General features: G+C 33.9%; 1 protein-coding gene across 1 annotated transcript; it reads left to right on the top strand.

Moving 5' to 3' along the window:
• Positions 1-273: 273 nt before the first annotated feature.
• On the top strand, positions 274-19,611 carry LOC150108307 (uncharacterized). The gene is made up of 4 exons (XM_090415736.1): positions 274-671; positions 5,759-5,927; positions 14,947-15,110; positions 19,216-19,611. The coding sequence occupies exons 1-4, from the start codon at positions 551-553 to the stop codon at positions 19,530-19,532; spliced, it is 771 nt and encodes a 256-aa protein (XP_090271862.1). The 5' UTR covers positions 274-550; the 3' UTR covers positions 19,533-19,611.
• Positions 19,612-21,070: the final 1,459 nt, after the last annotated feature.

Genomic DNA, 21,070 nt, shown 5'->3' with positions numbered 1-21,070 from the left:
AAAGATGATTCACTTCTGAAGTTTACCAGAATGAAGGCGATGACATTATCCATGAGTGAGCGATGATTTTTTTGCATTCTTCTTCTTTCATGACAAAATCCAGTGATTGTCAAGCAACCCGTAGGAATCATATGGCGTCTACAGACTAGAATCTCTCTCTCTCTCTCTCTCTCTCTCTTTAGGTTTTTAATTCGTTCTATTTATGAATCATCATGGCACCAAATATTTCTCGCGAAGAGTCAGTCAGTCAGAGAGAGAGAGAGATAATCCCAGAGCAGAAAGGGATAAGGGGATGTTACGAAGTTATGGAAATAGAACCTTCGCTGGTGGTCGAGTGCACGTCGTACAGCCACGCGCTCTTACTAGAAGGGAAGTGTGTCCGGCAGGAGAGCAAAGCGGAAGGGGCGGTGGCTGATGTTCCTGTCGTCTGGCTACTGTGTGTGTGTGTGTGTGTGGAGACTAATCAACACGGCTCTGTATAGACAGATACACAATGCCAACTTCACAATGCGCTGCGCTGGAAAGATGGAGAGGAGCCACTTAGACAACGATGTCAGCATCCCCGTCTAAACCTCCGACACAGTGGATTCGTCCAGAGGGTTGTATTTATATCTTCGCATTCATGTCCTCTGCTTATGTGAAATTTGGACTCAAGTTATTCCTTGCAGCAGGTAAGTATGTATTACTTTTAGAAAATTACTCACAACACAACGTCGCGTGCGAAATCAACAGTGTCCGTTTACATGGCAACAGCCTGCTCTGTCGACAGATGGGAGGTTTCAACACTGTCGAATAGAAAAGCGACAGAAATAAGAAATAATTCAGAGAAATTCTGAGAGAGAGAGAGAGAGAGAGAGAGAGAGAGAGAAATATGAAAAATGGTAGACAGTCTTGAAAAAGTCAGACAAAGAAAATAGAAAGAAAGTGAGACCTAAAGGGAAATGTTCTTATATTTAAAAGCAAGATTGGCCAAAGATAGAAATAAATAATAAAAAAAGAAAAAATTAATAAAGAAAAGTTAAAAAGAAACGGGAGAGAAGCGTAAAAAAGATAATTAAAGACAGAGAAGAGGACAACACTGATTTTAAGCAAGGTATTCAATAGACAGACGAAAGAAAGGCAGAATCAAAGGATACGCAGTTAACACAATATTCATTCACTCAAGAATCAGGCAGAAATGACAGAAAAACGAGATTCTAATATGACAAAAGAAATGGCAAAAGAAGAATGAGAAACCAGAGAGAGAGAGAGAGAGAGAGAGAGCTTGGTTCTTGTTTCCTAACTCAAACAAATTTCCTAGATAATTTAATAAAAGTTTTTTTTTTCTGTATCGACTAATTTCGTGGCATTTCTTGCCAGGAAATTTGTCAATGAAGGAAGGGAAACAGGAAAGAAAATTATTGCAATTATTCAAATGAATACAATTTACAGCAATGTCGCCATTATTTTTGTTTTAAATATAAATTAAATAGAAAAAAGAATTAGTTATTTATTACCATATTATGATATACAATTTAGACATTTGAAATAAATAAGGATTATAAATAAGTTAAATTGAAGTAATGTATATTTATAAACCAGAAATGCTAATTCTCAGTTTCCTGCCTTGAAACTCAAACAGTTCACGTCGACTTTCAATATCTGGAATGCAATATTTTAATCTCAAGACTTGGATACAAAGTAGCTAAATGACCATGATTATGAGATTCTCTGTCTAAAATGTACTAAGGATCGTTCTGAATTGGCGAGATTTTGAGTGCCTGGAACTTTTAATTCGATTCCAGTTAAGTGGGTAGTTGTAGGAATAAGATGAAATTGGATATTTTGAAACCGGACACGGAACTTAATCAATCAACTGCCCTACGTGACGTCATCACGTGAGCGAATAAAGCTTAGAGCGAAAAATGAGTTACTTAGGTTACTTCTTTTTCCAGTTCAGATGTGTGGAGGCTGAAATTATTATAAAAAATGTCATTGGACTAAATTTCAATTATACTACTGTAAAAAATTTTAAAAATTGTTTAACCTATGAAAACAAAGATTCATATAAATATTTCATGAACACATTGGTTCAAGAATCTAAATAATTCTATTTAGATTCGATATATAGTATGAACTGGGTTCGAGCCTATTTCTTTAGCCACTAGAATGTTCTATAGCTCATTTGCTGTTGTTGTTTAACAACGAAAAAATGTTTTTTGTGTGAAAATGCTAATATCTTCCAGTGATATACACGATAAAAAAATACAGAGAATCCATATTACCATATTGTGCTATCCAATCCTGACTTTCCTAATAATCTAATTGTACAAAAACTACTACTGCGCAGACGTATTCATGTAGATTCCAATGAGAGTGCTTATTGACTAAAGGCAACTTTAATAACTAAATGCTTATGAAGCTAAATTCATTTTTAATTAATTCCTTTAAAGGTATTATACTGATATCGCAGAGCATTTTCCTTCCATCATGTACTGCCTATTATGATTGTTGTTTTAAAAAATGCAAAGCACTTAAAAACATTATTTTCCATAGTTAAGAAAAAAATCACATCTAACAAAAATTAGATACGCTTTGCATGTATTGTGTAATCTCGAGGTATTCCTTAGTACACACATACTTCCGATCTTTTTTGTAAGCAGAAACTTTATCTGTCAAGTGTCGATTATCTCGTATTTCTTGCGAAACTTAATGTAAAATTCTCTCCCCTACCCCCTTTTGATATCAGTGTACAACCGTTGGAATGAGCCCGTTTTATAATTCTTAGAAGTGGGCATGGCTCATAATCTTCCGCATCATGTGATGTTGTCTGATTTGCTTATATATATAACACATACAGTATGGGAATTGCTGTTGTTGTGAAGTTATCTCCTTAAAACAGATGTTACACAGGTAAACCCTTTCAACAACTAGGATGTGACGTCCGCGAATCCAAGAAAAAAACTTTATCAGTATATCAGTATTTCCGTTTGCTTTCCCTCAAACCATTGACCATTGACGTTACTGACAGGATGGGTGAAGCACAAGTGCTTTTCATATTCCCCTTTATCTGTAATGAGAGTTATTTGGGAATGGGAGATTTATGAGCAATTAAGCTCGCCCTCTGAGGGCAGTAGTGTTAGCTATGATCAGTTGAGAGAAGAATAGCCTTCGGTCTTTTGTGTTTGTAGTAATCAGTCTCATTGTAATTGACAGCTTGCACGATTAGTGGGTTTGAATGTGAACTTGACTTCACGAAGAATTTTTCTGCAAGATCACGAAGAAGAGAGGAGATGTATGGAGTGCCGGTTTCTCGGTGAATTTGTGAATTTCTGATGAACCACTGTGCATCCAGGATCATCCTAAGGCATTTGTTTTGGATTCTCTGTAATTTTGAAATGTTTGATCTTGAAGTGTGACTCCATGCTGGTGAGGCGTAGGTAATGACTGGACGTATTACCATCTGGTAAAGAAGCAATTTATTATGTAGGTTCAATTTGCTCTTGCGGTTGATCAATGGGTAGAGCTGAGCTATGACTTTGGAAGATTTGGAACAAACGAGATTGATGTGCTTGTTGAAAAGGAGTTTCTTATCCATCAATACCCCAAGATATTTGGTCTCTGACTGCCATGGGATCTTTTGGCCAGAGAGCAGGATGTCTTCTTTATTGCAGATCTTTCTTCTTGAAAACATCATGGCTGAGCTTTCCCTCAAAAATAACACAAAACTCAATAAAAATATAAACATATTAGCCATTGAATGGTGTGTTCTTATTATAAAGACGATAGACTTTTCTTGGTAGACCTCAGAGATGATGATGATGGATGTAAATAACAAAAGTGATCATGATGATCATGAATACAAATGGAAAAGATGATGACAACAGCGAATGCAATTTATAAAAGAAAATCATGAATGTAAAGAGCAAAAATGATGACGAGTAAAATATACATAGCCAACCAATACATACATAGATAGTGAATTTCGTATTACATGTGTATTACACTGTGTTTTGGACACAGTGGTGATTACTCAATATATGGTTAATCATATATGATTGATTTTCGGGTTTTTTTTAAACTTTTTTAGCATTCAAAAGCTGGCCTAAAGGCGACTATATTACTACTAATAATAAATATGCTTGCTAAAAGGTGATAATGATGAGGAATCAAAGAAAAATAATAATAAAAATTATGATGAATGCGGTAAAATATGGAAAAAATCATGGAGTAAATTTTTATGCCATTCCATCTCGTAAAAGGTTAAACTTATAGTTCATTAATAATGTGAGTGTACTAAGAGTTGAATGATCACGAATCTTGCTCCAGAGGCCAAACATGAAAATGTTTGAAGCCATCTCATGCCTCCAATAAGCAAGTTCGTGATCTTACACTGGCTAATAAAATTCATCACGCATCTAAATGGTAAGAGATATAATAAAAGGTTAAAAAAATGCAAACATAAATAGCATAAAGTGTGGAACGGATGAGAGCATCGGTTTAGGCAGTTGTTTAGGCGGGATTTTCTTTAAAAAAAATCGGTGTTTAAAAATCAGTGCTAAAATAATAATTAAAGTTTTGCTATATAAACAAAAGATATGTTCGGGAAAAGACTGGGAGATTTGATTGCTAAAAAATGATGATATTATCGTATAATTGCTTTGCATTACTTGAAATAATATTATTGAACAAAAATTAAATATTCAGCAATAGATGCATTCAAATGTTGTTGGGGTTGTTGCTGTTTTGCAAAGAGGTGTGCATCCTTTTTAAGGAGGAAGTGGATTCATAGCTCATGGACTACTCCATTTTTTGCCACTAGTTTCAGGCAATAGTTAAAGACTACTCGTAGAGAGTATTTAAAATACTCTCTACGAGTAGCCTTACATATACTCTTAGATTCTCTCTCTCGCAATGTGCGTTTGACTCCGTTTTTTTTTTTTTTTCATTTCTTTTTTTCTCTAGAGATAATAGTAGTAGAGAAAAACCTTCTATATTAGTCACTATCGCCATGGTTTAGCATTTAAGCACATTACTATGTTACATCAGATAAGAAACTACAAGCAGAGAGCCATCATGGCTGCTTCTATACCAACAACTGCCCTTCATGGAAATGCCGATGTTCCCGCCAAAAAAAGAAGAAAAAAAAGGGTCAGTGTATCTCTGGTAATCTGATCAACCTGCGACTTTGTAGTAGGCGTCTATGCGTAAGTTTTTATGAGCAACATATCAACATATGTTGCGATAAACGAAGTGTATATCCGCTTGCCTCATAGGAGATGGATGGATACTGCAATCTGATAATCCAAATTCACCTCTTAGCTAATTACTTTAGTGTAGGTTAACCAACAAAATATTTCTTTAGTTTCATTAAGCAAGTGTGAATGTGTTGAAGAACTTGCTTTGATCCTATCTTCAAGCAATATAATATCAGCATAATAATAATAATGATGTAAACGATGCTTAATAGGTGGCAGCACTGACGTTTCCGTTATTCACATTATGTGTTGAGCATTATTGGATATTAATAATTGAAACTAGGGAAGAACGTATTGTTCTTGTAAACAATGAAATATCTTTATGTAGAAACAAATAAGAATGATGGCACGTGCTTGGTAATTCCTATACAAATAATAGTCTTTATCTTTTCAGTATTTTAGTATTGTTTTAGTAATAATACAAACGTTTGTGCATCTTAAACAATTGTTGACGATTCAAATATTGAGCACTCTGCCTTCCCAACGTTACTAAAATAGGCCTTTTTTGTTTCTTTTGCCAGTAACATTACAGTCAGCTGCCGCATGTTCTTCGGACTCAAAACAACTGCACATCTGTCTTAATATTTATCTAGAAAGGGATTTTCCCTTTGTGGAAGCCATCCTGAAAGGTCGTACTAGAGGAAGAGGACGACTTCTTCTCGAGGGTCCAGATCTCGAAAACATTTGCAAGTAATCAGAAAATCTTTATTAATCTAGTGCAGGCTCAACTATCAATAAATTAATATAAAAAGATTACAATTTCCTATGATTTATATTTACATAAGCAAACAAAAAGATTATATTAATAATATAAAGACTGTCTTCGTGAACAGACATAAAATATCATTTAATGTAAGCATCAAATTAAATTTTGGCCCACGACAGGATTTTAATTGCAAATATTATTTATGAACGTTTCTGTTTCCTGTATTTAATTCATATCCCTCCAAGGCATTCCGACTCTTCATGACATTAATGGTGAGTTAAAACTCTGAATCTAAACTTGCTACAAACGAAACAAGAACCAATCCGAAGGAAGTCAAGGATGTTTTGATATTTCATTTCAATTTTATGATTGTGTTGTATAGCGTAGCGTATTACAATTCCAGGCTTGCTATGAAATTTTCTTTCTTTTTTTTTTTTTTTTTTTTGCAGATGAAAGAAATAAAATTAGCATTAGGTCTCTGATGCAAGATTCCCCGCTGATTAAATTCCAAAAATAAATGGATGGAAAGATAACTGTCATTCCAAATTCACACATTCTTCATTTTTGTTCTCTTTTTACGTTATTACGCAGACCATATTTTCAGCCCTGGCAAAGTATAAAATCAGTTAATTATTGCTTAAGAGGCAGCATAAGAGGTGTGCATCATAGTCTATCGTTGTTGTCAGCGATTTTAGTTTATGAAAGGAAATCACGAAACCATTTCTCTCTCTCTACGTGTGTGTGTGTGTGTGTGTGTGTGTGTGTGTGTGTGTGTGTGTGTGTGTGTGTATTTCAGCTGGTCTAAGACTGTAATTTTTTTCTCTCTCTCTCCACAACCACACAAACTAGCTAGTGAACAAATGCAAATGAGAAATCGACTCGCAATCTTACTTTTTTTTTAAGTTCTGAGCAACTCAGGTCTCTTTCTTTGTAGGTAGTAAACACGATCACATCTTATTTGTATAGCTTACATACAGTATTTTTTTTCGCAATGAAAAAAAAATGGAATGTTTGATTCATAAACACTTTCGTCATAGTTTCGACCTTTTTATGACTTCAATCACAAGTCGCCTGAACTTTCTAATTTACTACATATCGCAAGATAAAGGACTAATACGGCAACAAATGAGATTTTCTCATTTGCTACTATATTAATCTTTTATACCTCATGGATTTAGCACTCATTCATTATAGTTGGCTTTGCCATGCTGGTTGTCACTAGTAAGCTATACTGAAATGTCCATATAATTTTTACAATAGAATATATAGTCATATAAGCAGTTTATGTGGCAGTAAAATGCATAAAAATAGTCCTGTTCATTAGACTGTCAAAGAAAATACGACAGATCTCTTGATGTTATTATCTCCTTGCTATTTTCTCACAATTTGCTATTTTGTCTACCCAGAAAGTTTTAGAAAGTTTTGGAAATAATCATAAATAAGTTAAAATCGCTACACGGCGAACCAGTTAATATAAATTGGAAGTATGAACGAGAATATAGTTGCAGTCATGAATTTTTGAACAGTACTTGGGAGATTTTTGGCAGAGTTTATCATAAGCAAGGGATAAAAGTATTTATCTAGATACGAACTAAAAATCCTAAATAAGCTGCACTAATATGGGGTATGTCACTTCATTTTTCTCTAGTGTGTTAGATATGTAATGTTTATTGTAAAGATGGAATTCTGTGTTCCAAAAATATCCATGAAACAACATAAACACTGTCATTTCTAAGCTCTTGTTATAACCCACTAGACTTCCTTATTTGATTTCGTACAAATAACTCAAAACACGTTTGCATTGTGGTGGAAAAATCTTGTGTTAAAGTGATTGTTTTCATTCCAGCTCATTACCCACACGTAATGTCTATTACGTCATCAGACAGCATTATGACGCCATCTGGACCAATATTGATATTTGCTTTAGCTATTGATTTGTCAGTAGCGGAGAGAAAAATTCCAATTAATGAAACTCTATGTTATCATAAATATTGCGTAAGACAAACGACAAGAGTTCTATTCATATCTAATAATTTTTAACGTAAAATAATGCTTCGAAATGCAGTAACTGTTAAAATTTAACAACTACACGGTCTATTTGAATTGTAGAAGATTTCGAAAAGTATTGTGGCAGGATATTTTAATTCACCACGCTATGACCATCGAGTTACCTCATTTTTTCAAGTATTAGCATTTTCGCAGCGAAAAATGATAATAATAAGAAGTATGCATGAAGCAATATTAGGACAAAAATGTCCGCGCGGTTAGCCTAGTGACTTTGCGCAACTATATGCCTGGGGAAGGAGTGTCCTGGGTTCGATTCCCGTCGCCGACGCGAGGAGTTTAAGGATCTTCCTCAGCCATAGCCAAGTTAGCCGGTTTTAGGCGTGGACAGCATGAATCCCCCAGTTTATCTGGGGTTTTTCATCCCGCAAGCAGGCAAACCGGCCCCATGAACACACACGGATCTACAGCCATAAATATTTAACCCCCCATGAGGGGCTCAACTTGACCCAATAAGGACGGGGGACAAAAGGGAGGAAACTCTATATGAATAAATAAATAAATAAGGACAAAAATAATAAAAATAAAAGCTCATCAATTCTTCATAGGTTTGACCAATCTCCTACTGTATGCTGATTGGCAACGGGCAGTGGCGCACTCAAGATTTAATCTTACGGGGGGAGGGCCGAGTTGAGTACACGATTTGAGAATAAACACTACACATTACATACGACCTATGACTGAGCATCTGCAGTGATATCCGTGATCTCCTCTGGCTCGGCTCAGGCAAACGAAGTAGAGCTCAGTCGACCCGAGCACTACTTCGTTCGCCTTGCGTTCACAGCGGCCGCGATTCCCGAGAGTTATGGGGTATTCCCACCTTATGTGACCGCTAATTCATAAGTAGTATAGAAATAGAAGACACGACACAACATAAATAAAAAAAAGAATTTTAATTAGGAAAAGATTTTTGGAAATTTTTCTAGTGTTATTTCCTTTTTCTTTGGGGTACAGGGCCCCCTTGCCTCCCCCGCGTGCTCCACTGGCAATGGGTATTGACTTTTACTGATTTAGAAAGCTCGTTTCCAGTAAATAGACTGAAAATCCCATTTCCATATGATTTGGGGATTGTTCGATTCTTTTCGCACTTGAATCCATTGATATTGCACGCATGCCTTTAGGGAAATCATCGAGATGTGAAGCAGACAAAAAACGATCTCCACAAGAAAGCGCCACCACTGGTATTACTATTGGTGTGCAGTCAAAATCCATAAAAATAAAAAGCAAAAAAAAAAAAAAAAAAGTTCGATTCTTCCAACCTTAAATTATTCTATACAACTTACTGAAATCCTCTGAAAGAAAGAACTTCTTTTTCCGAAGTGTTATTGTTGTTTCTATGGCAACACTTACGTGCTTTCTTGAACAGTTACTCCTAGAAGGTATTTGGTTTTCAAGGTAGTAGAAGTCGCATAATATCTTTTCTTCTACTAAGAATCACATAACACCTTTCGACATTCCATAATTACCTGCGGTATGTTCTGTTCCTTGAAAATGTGCACATTTCACCCAGCCCCGTAAATTCATTGTAATGAGTGAAACGATGTTTCCTTATATGGACTGAAATATAATGTTCAGTTAACTGACTAAATTTCATTAATTAATTCATTATACTCAATCCATTCTTTTAAGGATATTACAAGAATTATGTGTTCATAATTGTTGTAGTATCAATTTTATTTCAATTTTAACTAAATTTAGTGAAAAATATAATTAATTCCTAATTCCACTTGGTCATTTTTAAAAATAAACATACCACTGAATGAAATCAAATTTAATGAGTGATATTACTGATTTCACTATTTCAAACTATTTTTTTAAATTTCAATAAAGTTTAACTATTGTATAAGCTTTCCTATTTTAAGCTAATTAAAATTATTAAAAACAATATGCAGTTTTCTTTGAAAACTTTTAAGAAATCTATAATTTATTCAAACACCTTTTTCAAATAAGGATATATAAATGTAAATAATTTTTTTCAATTAATTTAGCTTTTAGGAATCGGGAATCAATCGACCGTGAGATGCGGTGATTGATTCATTCAACCCAATACTCTTGGAGGGTAATGGATGGCAATACTGTAGCCAGTGAAGTTCTAACTGAGGTTCGGCTATTGCTGTTACCCTCCTGCCATGATCAGAGCTTTAATAGCTCAATAACACCTTATTCCTACACTGTCCTCTACAGATAACGGGGAATATGAAAAGCATTCTTGCTTCGCCCCTTTAAGCCAGTCCTTATAAGGATATATTTAGCTTTTAGTATCACCTAGTGATGATGACATTTTATTTTAAATTAACATTCTTGAAGAAGTTGCTAAATAAATAAATTACTAAATATATATATAATATAAGTTGCTAAATAAATAAATTACTAAATATATATATAATATAAGTTGCTAAATAAATAAATTACTAAATAAATATATAAGTTGCTAAATAAATATTAAGCACATTGTTAAATATTAAGCACAATAATATTTATTTAGTAATTTTAATTATTTATTTATTTATTAATTGCTAAATAAATAAATATTAAATAAATTACTAAATAAATATATTTGACGACGTGTATTTATTTTGAACATGCTAAACACATGCGTAGCTACAAATTGTACAATGAATTCTAAAAATCAGAAATTTTGAAAAATGATTAGTTAAATTTTTATAATACTTTGCCTTCAATGGTATTCACCAGATCCGGTAATATGGATCTGGAAAAGAAAGCAGAGGCAAAATAATCTCGATGGTTCAAAATATAACCACTAAAAGAAGCAGTACAGCATAAACGTTATTAATTAGCATCTTGAACACTTTAGATCGGTAAATAATTTTATAAAGTTTACATATTTTCAACGTTATTTTATTTTAAACTTTTCATATAAATTACATACTATTTTATTTTAAAATTTTTAATAATTTTATGTTTTTTAGTATGTTTAATTTTTAAAAAGAATATTTTTATAAAACACCTTTTATTTTCTGGAATAAATTTTCTAAAAAGAATATTTTAGAATGTTTAGTTTATTTCATTATTATAAGATGATTACTTTCAAGTCAGTTTTCCCTGAAAAGAATATTTGACAATGTTTACTTCGTTATAATATATATTATATTATTATACTTCATTTTATTATTGTATTATGTATTATATTATTATAAAATGATAATATGAAATCATATCTTACCAATAATCATAATTTTCCTACATTGGTTCTGTTATTATTTACAATGTTTTGGTTCATGATTCATTTTATATGATATGATTCACTTAATGTTTTGTATTATAGTATGATATATAATATAATAGATGCTACCAGAAATATGTATCGCTATTGTTGGCCATTTTAGATTTTATACTATTATAGACATATGCATGCCTCAATTTCTACAGCGATACGAAAGGCTTAAAAGAAAAGTCGGCATTTGTGAACGTTTTAAAAGGCATCACTGTTTTATTCATTCTAAATATTTTTAATAATATCAGATACGATTTTTGATGTAATTCCTACTCTCGAAAGGTTGCAAAATAATATAGCCAAACCTATGTGGCCCTCGGATCATTATTGTTAGTGATAATATTACAATATTATTTAATGCTGTAATACTATCACTTTGATATATGGTATTACTTTTTTCTTCTTCTTTCATTCCTTCTGTTGCTGTTTTGTGGAATTTCCACCTCTTATGTATTTTCTGAAGATTACAATCTACATGTTTTCCGATACAATGTTCATGAGTTTCGTTTTTCTCAACTTTTCTCTCATTCTTGGTAATATAAGTTGTATGTAATGCATGATATAAGTTGAGCCTTCTCTCATGTTTACCAATAAATAAATATAGAATAAAAAGGGGGAAAATAATAAAAACATGGACATCAAATTATCTCACTTTATTTGTTATTTTCAAAATACAATAAAATAAAAATTAAAGGAAGAGAAATGAGAAGTATTAATATGAAAGCTGGTAAAGTAAATTCGATACTCATTCTTCCAACATGTGTTTGGAATTGAAGGCGCATAACAGTCATCGTGTTTGAATAAGATTTGATCACAGATCTTATTTTCCAAGAAATGAACGAAGAATAAAAGGTGGTTTGTGTATTTATGCGTGAATTAGAATGAATATTATTGTATTATACCAGACGGATTAGATAAGAGGCAGATGATAGGATTATAGATTTTAATTCGAATGAATAATATACAAGAATATTTCAGAAAATAAATTAACAGTACAGCAAGCATGCTTAAAAAAGTATCGTCGTGGCGGATTTATCTCATACGACCACAAAATGGCGTCACACAAGCATCATACTGCAATAACATCAGCTGCAAGATGACAGGAGGACCGGAAACTTAATATAAAGTGGGCATACAACAGAAGTGCGTAGAATGATCCGATTTCCTTATGCTAAGAGGACCACATTGGAAGAAATTCATCACCAGTTGGTAGAAGAGTACTAGATGTTCTGTCACGGAAATGGGCGTGAGTCTGATATGATGCATTTGGTAATGACAAGGGATAGATGTCCATGAACACACTACAGCTGGAAGATTCTGGACTATGTGCCTCACAATCTTGATCCTGTAATCAGTGGTTTTCTTTTGTTCGAATTACCTAAAGAGAAATTGACTAGCAAACAGCTACAGATATTTGACAGCTATTTTTCTATAGCTGGATTTTTTGTATATTTCGATGCGACGATGGTACAGGTGGCTAAATTTGAATGGACTTTACAACTAGCTCATCATTCATCCTCTGTCACTGACTTTTCTCGTCAATTAAGAAAAAGAGCGGCTGATATTTAAAAATAAAATAAAATAAGCGATTTTTATGTTTCTATAAAGAGAATGGATCTCGTGTGTTCATTACAAAAATGTTTCTAAAATAAAGAGAATTCGAGATATTCTCTCAGTTTTACTCTCTGTCAATGGAGACTTCGGCTGTGATGAGTGTGCACCGATATGATGAGACGGCTCATATCAGTTAAGATTTCAGGACGTATATTGCAATCATTAAACTCAGTTGATTTTATGAATAAAACTTTTCATTGGTATTAAATAGTACGAGATTCTTTGTGACTGGATAATAGACGGCGGAAAGCTATAGTATGGAGTACCAGATCTCGATACACACACTTCAAATGAGGTGAACTTGTTTAGATGTGACGGCTGCCAGGAGAATATGACTTACTGCAGGGTATTGTCTTACCTATTCAGGGGTGGTTTTACCATAGTCCAAAGCAAGAACAGTAATCCCACTCTATGGAGTATGGATTACGGTAAGTTGTCATTATGAGAAACTCCGTAGGTCAGTCGGTATCAATGATGTATCATTTGGAAAGCACTGGATTAGAAATAGGTGTGAAAACGTCGAGGAAGCGAAAAATTTTTATAAGGGGTTTACGACGGAAGATAAGTCAGTCGGTTTCATATGAAATGTCAGGAGTTTTTCTCAGGAAACCTGAAATTTTCTGGGGAAAAAAAGACGGGCCAATAGACACATACCACTTCCAAATATAGTTTCAAATAGGCATGAGAATAACGATATGGTACCTAGGAAAATGGACACTGAACTTTATTTTGATATTCAGTACACGTCTGTGTGCTTATGCTGTAATGGTTCTATTCTGCGAGAACAATCTACTTACCTGAGTATCAATATTCACTGATTTCATTGTTATATCGCATGGACTGTGAACAGCTGAAGAAATACTGTAGGAATGCACGGATTCGAATGTTTAGCTGAGAGTCCCGATCTGAATCCTATGAAGGATTCAGCTGACTCTTTAGGAAGAGTTAACAGAATGTTAATCGAAGACGTGAAAGAATATACCTCTAATCGTTTATCAACATTTATCTCAGAGCTACCAGGAAAGTGATAGCTTTAATCACTGCCAAAGGAAGGGGGGGATAGAGACATATTAATTTTGCGAAACTAAAGGGTTTTGAATCACTTAGCTGTGTCATCACTCTATCAAAACAGGGAAAAGATTATAGGAATAAATATACTTGATTCAACATACTTATGACAGAGTTTCCATAAGTCCAACTAAACCAAATCTACTGGAACATTTCCCATGATTTTATAGCTTAACATACCTCTTCAAATGAAAGATTTTCGTTAATACATAATAATTTGTGTGTTCAGTTATTTTTTTGTTTATGTTTAAATTCAAGATATTCTGATACGATAGCATACCAAGAATTTATTATACTCCATTTGTCAATACATTACTAATAATAAAAGTGAGTTTGAACAATTAGTTCCTTGGTTTAGGTCTGGGAGACCCACTAATTACAGAAAAAAAAATTCAGGCAAAGTGAGAAACCAACATGTCAATCTATACAAAGAAATAAGTCTGGAAAACTCTGAAAGAACCAGCTAACCAAAGCTGAAATAAAATTTGCTCGCTCATACATAACAATATTCCAGATGGCGCTTCTTACGCTTCCCAAATGTCAGCTAAATTACAGAGCATTGAATATTTGCAGTCATGCAAAAATCTATATTTAAACTTGTTCGAAACTCTCCTTAGAGCAACGAATTTTCTATTCAGAGAGAAGAAAAGACATCTACTAGTACATATGATATAATCTTCAGTAAAATATTTGGGTACGATACATGTTTTTTTTTTCCACTTGACTCAGCCAGTAGTTCATAAAAATGTCGTTTATATTGTGTTTCATTTATAAAAGGCACATTTCAAATATACACGTATACAATTTACTTATCTTGGATGGTTGCACTTATAAAAGTGCAACCATCCAATCCAATTAGCAGAATTTATAATTCCATTTAAGGGGCCTTATTTTTTGAAGAGACACATTACTTAAAAATAATATAATTTTTATTAAATATAAAGTATTTATTATTTTAAATTAATTTTTTAAAATTTTACTTAACTAATTTAAAATTTATTTTGATTGGTATTTTTCATTAGACAAATTCTTACACTGAAAGACTGCTACGTGGAATTGGTTTCCGAGTGTTCCGGTTACTGGGCCGTAGCCCATTTAGATCGTCTTATACAAACTATTATCGCTGTACACGGATTTCTCTGCAGTTCTCCAAAGAAAGAAGTTTTACAATCACAAAAAATGAGAGGTAAGTATAACCAGATACAACCATTATAGCGATGTAAATATTCTAATAACCTATATAATGTTAATACAGTAAAACTTGTTCAAAACGGAATCGCAAGGGATCGAATATATTTTCTACATTGGCCAAGTCTCCGCATTATACAAAACTGCAAAAAAATTTTAAATCCATTAAAATCATATTACATGGAAAATACCTGTTTATGAGTGAAAATCGGCGGCGCTGGCTCTCGTAAGTAGGTGATACTTGTAGACTTATGTTATTAAAATAATCGTAATAATAATAATAACAACACATTATTAAAGTATTAATGCTCTATGACACTGCACATTACACGTTTCCAATATACGACTCATTGAGATTTCTTCCACAGATTTAACAAAGAAACTTGTTTCCACTTTTTGGTGATGATGTCTTTTTGAATGCAGGCCTTAACTGTATACAATAGTTCAAGAAGGCTGGAAGAGTTTGAATCGATTGCAAACTGCATTACTTCACTGATGCAATGAAGGGCCTGTTCACGTGTACGAATTTTGGTTGAAATAGCCTGTTCTCCGACTGCCTATTCCTCATCCTCCACATCTTCGTTTTGTGTATTTCTTATCGCTAGTAGAGCTGTAGCAGATTCAAAGCTGTAACGTGTGTGACTAGATGGTCATCACTCCGAACAAAGTTCTCTGTATCACAGGAAAGTTCTTTTGCTCAGCAGAGATTGGATATTGCAGCAATGTTTTCACTCGCCTCCTCCAAATTATCTGCCACATCACTTTCCCCAAACTCAGCTTTAGAAAAACACTTTTTTACTGTTTCTGCTTTAATTTTCTTCACTGCCAACGATCCAATTCACAGCATCCAGAATCGATACAGATCTTGCTAATGCGTAAGAGCTATCGGCTTCTTCTACATTCGAAATCAAAGACTGCATCAGAATCGTCTGTAGTGCAATTTGAATGTGCAAATGCAACAAGGGTATTACAGCTCATGGATATGAGCTGTAATACCCTTGTTGCATTTTCTGGAAAGCAGGCGATTTTCACGTTTGAAAGTGTTACCTTTGGATGGCAAGTAACATCGTCAAGAAAAAGGATGACATTTCTATTTTCCTTCTTCATTTTTGCATTAAATATGCTTAACCACCCTTCCATTGTGGCGGCAGTCATCCAAGATTTTTTATTGTTTCTCCAAATCACTGGTAAATTATTAATTTTCAGATTCTTGAAACGTCTTGGTTTTGCTACTTTTCCAATCACAAAAGACTTTTCCATTTTCCCCACCATATTCCCACGCAATAACACTGTAAGTCTTTCTTTGGACATTTTCCCCCCAGTACTTTTCTCCCTTAACACTTTCATTGCCAAGCTGAAAATTGGAATTTCGTGTGGTGGCCAAATTTTTTATATTTTTTTATTTAGTTAGCGACGTAAACGCGATAACGCGTGATCGGCCGTTTGGTGAGAACTCGCATCGCGTGATTGGCAATGAGCATGTTAACCGCGAGTGGTTTTGTTGGTAATGCCAGAAAAAACAATCCTGTTTCGTCCGCATTGTAAATGTTTTTAGGTTCGTATGGTGAAATCAATTCTAGCAGTTTTGGTTTCCACTCACTCACTACACTTTCATCCACATCTTTAGATTCTCCACAATATCGTTCCTCTTCTTAAAACTATCCAACAATGTAGAAGCCTTAAACTGATCAATTTTTTGATCGTCAACCACTCCCACACTACCTCTTTGATTTCCTCGTTGCCAGTTACCTCTTCATTCGACAGTTTCCTTGCAGCCACTCGTTCATTATTTTATCCTTATACTTGCGTTTTGTCACACTTAAACCGCATCATTATTTCCCGTACCGAGAGTTTATCCTTTTCTTTAGCTTCAATGACTTTGACTTTTTCGTTTGGCGACAACACCACATACGATTTAGCCACGATGCAAAAAATGAACTGATCGGTGTGTTGAAATTCGGGTTACTGAAATGTTTGAACTTGCCGGAAACTGACCAACATTAATTCTCAAATGAAACAGTAAAAGCAATACAAGTGCCAAAATCTAATAAATACAGATGTACTTTTAAAACACTTTCCGCTTTATACAAGTAATTTTTAATAAATTTTTCAAATATTGCTTTCCGCGTTGGGTAGATCCGCATTATACAAAATAAATAACACTGCAATGCCTATTCTTTTGACCGGGACTATATAATTTGTTCACATTGAGCAAGTTTCCGCCTTGGACAAGTTTTACTGTATAATATAATACAATACACATAACAAGATAATAAGAAAACAATACATATACTACGAAAACAGAAAGGAAAAAGGTTACTATTCATTGCAAACTAGCCTCACACTTTAGAAACAGTACTTGAAATGCCATATTTTAATTAGCGAAGGGTGTATGCTTCCAAAATTCGTTAAAAACTTCAGTCATAATAATATTTTTCGAACATAGAGAATATTACCAGCCTAACACTAAGACAAAGTTCTTAAAAGAACTGGGCGATGAACTGAGTCCTTGACTCTTTAATCCCGTCATCTGAATGAAGAAAATCTGTGTGGATGGAGTTTTATTGTTGAGCTAAAAAGCTCTAGTCATGGCTGGGTAACGGCAATAGCCGAACCTCAGTTAAAACAGCATTGCCATTTGTTACCCTGGAAGTCCTAAAAATGACTTTTCTCCCCCTCTGCACTAAGACAAAGTTCTTAAAAGAACTGGGCGATGGACTGAGTCCTTGACTCTTTATCCCGTCATCTGAATGAAGGGAATCTGTGTGGATGGAGTGTTATCGAGCTAAAAGCTCCAGTCATGGCTGGATAACGGGCAATAGCCGAGCTTCAGTTAAACTGCAGCATATTTTGCCACTCGCTATCCTGGAAGTCCTAAAAGGGACTTTATTCTTTTCCTCTCCACTAAGACAAAGTTATTATCATTAGTTAATATTAATACTACTACTTTAAAATATTAAGGTGTGGGTGTATAAAATATCATTTATTATCCATAATCTTAACTAGAAGCATTAACTATTAGTGAATTAAAATTCAGAAATTATTATACAATTTAAAAGCTTAATGGTAATATAAAAATAATCGATTTACGAAACAAAATATAAACTCTCTAAATTAATTATTGTTTATTAGCCGAATTTTTCAACTAGTAACAGAACAAAGACAAATTTAATGAATTAATATTTAAAATTTTGCTAGCAGCCGAAATATAGTAAATATATTATAAATGAAATAAATAATTTGTCAAAATTAATAAACAAAATAATAAAATTCAAATAAAAACTCGATTTATAATTTGTTTTTGTTAAGATAATATTAAAATAAACACACCTTTTCATTTAATTATTATGAGATATACAAATAAACGAGAGACATTATGAAATCATTGGGACCCGTGTGGTTGCCGGGATAAGAATAGCACCAATGTAGCTAATGCATGTCGTACGAGGCGACTAAAATTGGTACCCTTGGAGGGTAATGGATAGCAATGTTGTAGATAGCAATGAAGTTCTAACTGAGGCTCTGCTATTGATGTTACCCTCTTGCCATGATCAGAGCTTTATAGCTCAATAACACCTTCTCCTTACACTGTCCTCTACAGACAACGGGGAATATGAAAAGCAATATTGCTTCGCCCCTTTAAGCCAGTCCTTATAAGAATAAGGAAATCATTGGAGATGGGAGGATGAAGTGTGGTCAATCGACCGTGAGATGCGGTGATTGGTTCATTCAATCCAATACCCTTGGAGGGTAATGGATGGCAATGCTGTAGCCAATGAAGTTTTAACTGAGGTTCGGCTATTGCTGTTACCCTCCTGCCATGATCAGAGCTTTAATATTTAATATATCAATAACACCTTATCCCTACACTGTCCTCTACAGATAACGGGGAAGATGAAAAGCATTCTTACTTCGCCCCTTTAAGCTTGTCCTTATAAGGACCAGATCGAATAACAATTATTTTATTTTATTGGTAAATCGTCACATGACGAGATCGTGACCAAAGAGATATAACCAGTTTGTCTTAATTAATTAACCTACATTTTCTTTCTTTCTATATCTATATGTCTACGTATATTATTTTTGTGTGGTTTACCTTGCAGAACTTCTCTTGAATGGAGCTTGTATAGAACAGGTGCGTAAAAACCTTGCCGACTGCGATTCTCGAGATTTCAACTGGATGGATATATTAAAACTAATACTGAGGATGCAAGTCGATCAAGAAATCTGCGAACCCCTTGAAAACCAGAGAAGTTGCTTAGTAGAAAGATTGCTCAGAAGTCAATGTGCCACACAAGCTGTGCAGATATACAACAATACTATGAATTCATGGCTGGGGACTTGGTGCGGGGCTACATCCACATGCAGTTCCACGTTATTGGTAATCATTCCTTTATTAACTTGGCTTGTGACATTATAACAATAACGATAGTTAGAATTTAGATTTAAAAAAAAAGACTGTGTTTTGTACCTGCAAATAAAATGATAATTATTAATCAGTCTGATGGTTGGTTTTGTTTCTGTTCCCACTTCCTGTTGTATTTATTTTTGCTTTTTCACCCCTCAAAAATGCTTAAGATTCTTGAAGATTTTTCCGTCCTACTCCTTTGTGGAAATAAAAGGTGTTAGAGGGTTTATTTATTTATTTTTACATTTCGGTCCTGCTTAATGATACCAACTAATCCGCATCCTTGTTTACAAGCACTTTCATAGCTCACTCGCAAGGATCACGTGTCATTGACGCTTCTGTTAGAAAGACTTGGATTCGGATACCGTCTAGTAAGTGACGGACCTTACTAGGATTTTTCCACGGACTGTTTTTAAGCAATCTCATACTGGATACTATGTTTGCTCCTTGCGAACGCTCAATTATTATTCAACCCCTGAAAACAGGCAGATTAGATGCAGAACGTACGCAATTAACAGACAGATAAATTGGTTTGATAGGACTCCATGAAAAGTTTACATCCTTACTAACTTCCTATCAACAATTTTCCTCCAGATTATTCTGTTATCTCTCAGGACTGTCATCCCCTTAGATTTCCATCTGCACTTCTTGCTGCATCAATCCACCTAAACTTTTATCTTTATGTATTTTTTCCTGACATCCTGCCCATAAACACCTGTTTTGGCTAACTTCTCTTCTCCCATCCTATTTTTAAGTGACCATATCACTGAGATTTGCACCGTTCACACATTTCCGAATGCTAACAATGTCAAGTTCATTTCTAACATCCTCAATTTTTTATATGATTCTGACATATTAAAATCTACTTATCTTCATTTACCTCAATAGAATTATATACCTTCATTTACCTCAATAGAACTCACTTTCAATAGAAATTGCCTACGTCTTTCAATACAAAGATTATGTGAAGTTTTTTGTCAGATTACGCAACCCAGGTGTCTCATTATTATCCCAATTCAATGTTAAATATCGTTCAAATGTGGTATAATATTTTAGTATATAATTACGTTTCATTCTATTTAATTTTAGGTACTAAAACTGATTGATTTAAATTAAATTTGCAATAGCTTAACAAATTTGATATTTCATTCAAAATATCATGTAACAATTTAATTCAAATTCAATTAGCAATAATCTCCTCTTCTTCGTCCGTATGCATATAACCGTGATCAAACTTGTTTTTATATCTTTTATGTTATAACTTGTCTTTCTAGTCTAGACTTAAATTTTTACAACTAGTCTTTCTGAGACAAGTTCACACATGCGCAATACATCGGTATTTTTTAAATGAGTTAAATAATATAGAAATATTATTAGCGAGAACGTATCATTAAGATAGAGCAGAAGCATATGACAACCCTACAGTAGACATAGGAACTTATTAATTGTTAATAAATGTATAAAATGGTACACATCCGCGTTCTTTAGCAACACCTGGCTTGGATAACGTTATCTACTTATCTTCTATAGTGGAGGATGAGATGTCGAGC

The sequence above is a fragment of the Typopeltis vanoorti genome, chromosome 3 (assembly GCF_054136105.1).
Source record: "Typopeltis vanoorti isolate ZY-2024b chromosome 3, IOZ_Tvanoo_1.0, whole genome shotgun sequence".
NCBI classification, from domain to species: domain Eukaryota; kingdom Metazoa; phylum Arthropoda; class Arachnida; order Uropygi; family Thelyphonidae; genus Typopeltis; species Typopeltis vanoorti.
This window is presented reverse-complemented; position numbering and strand designations above follow the sequence as displayed.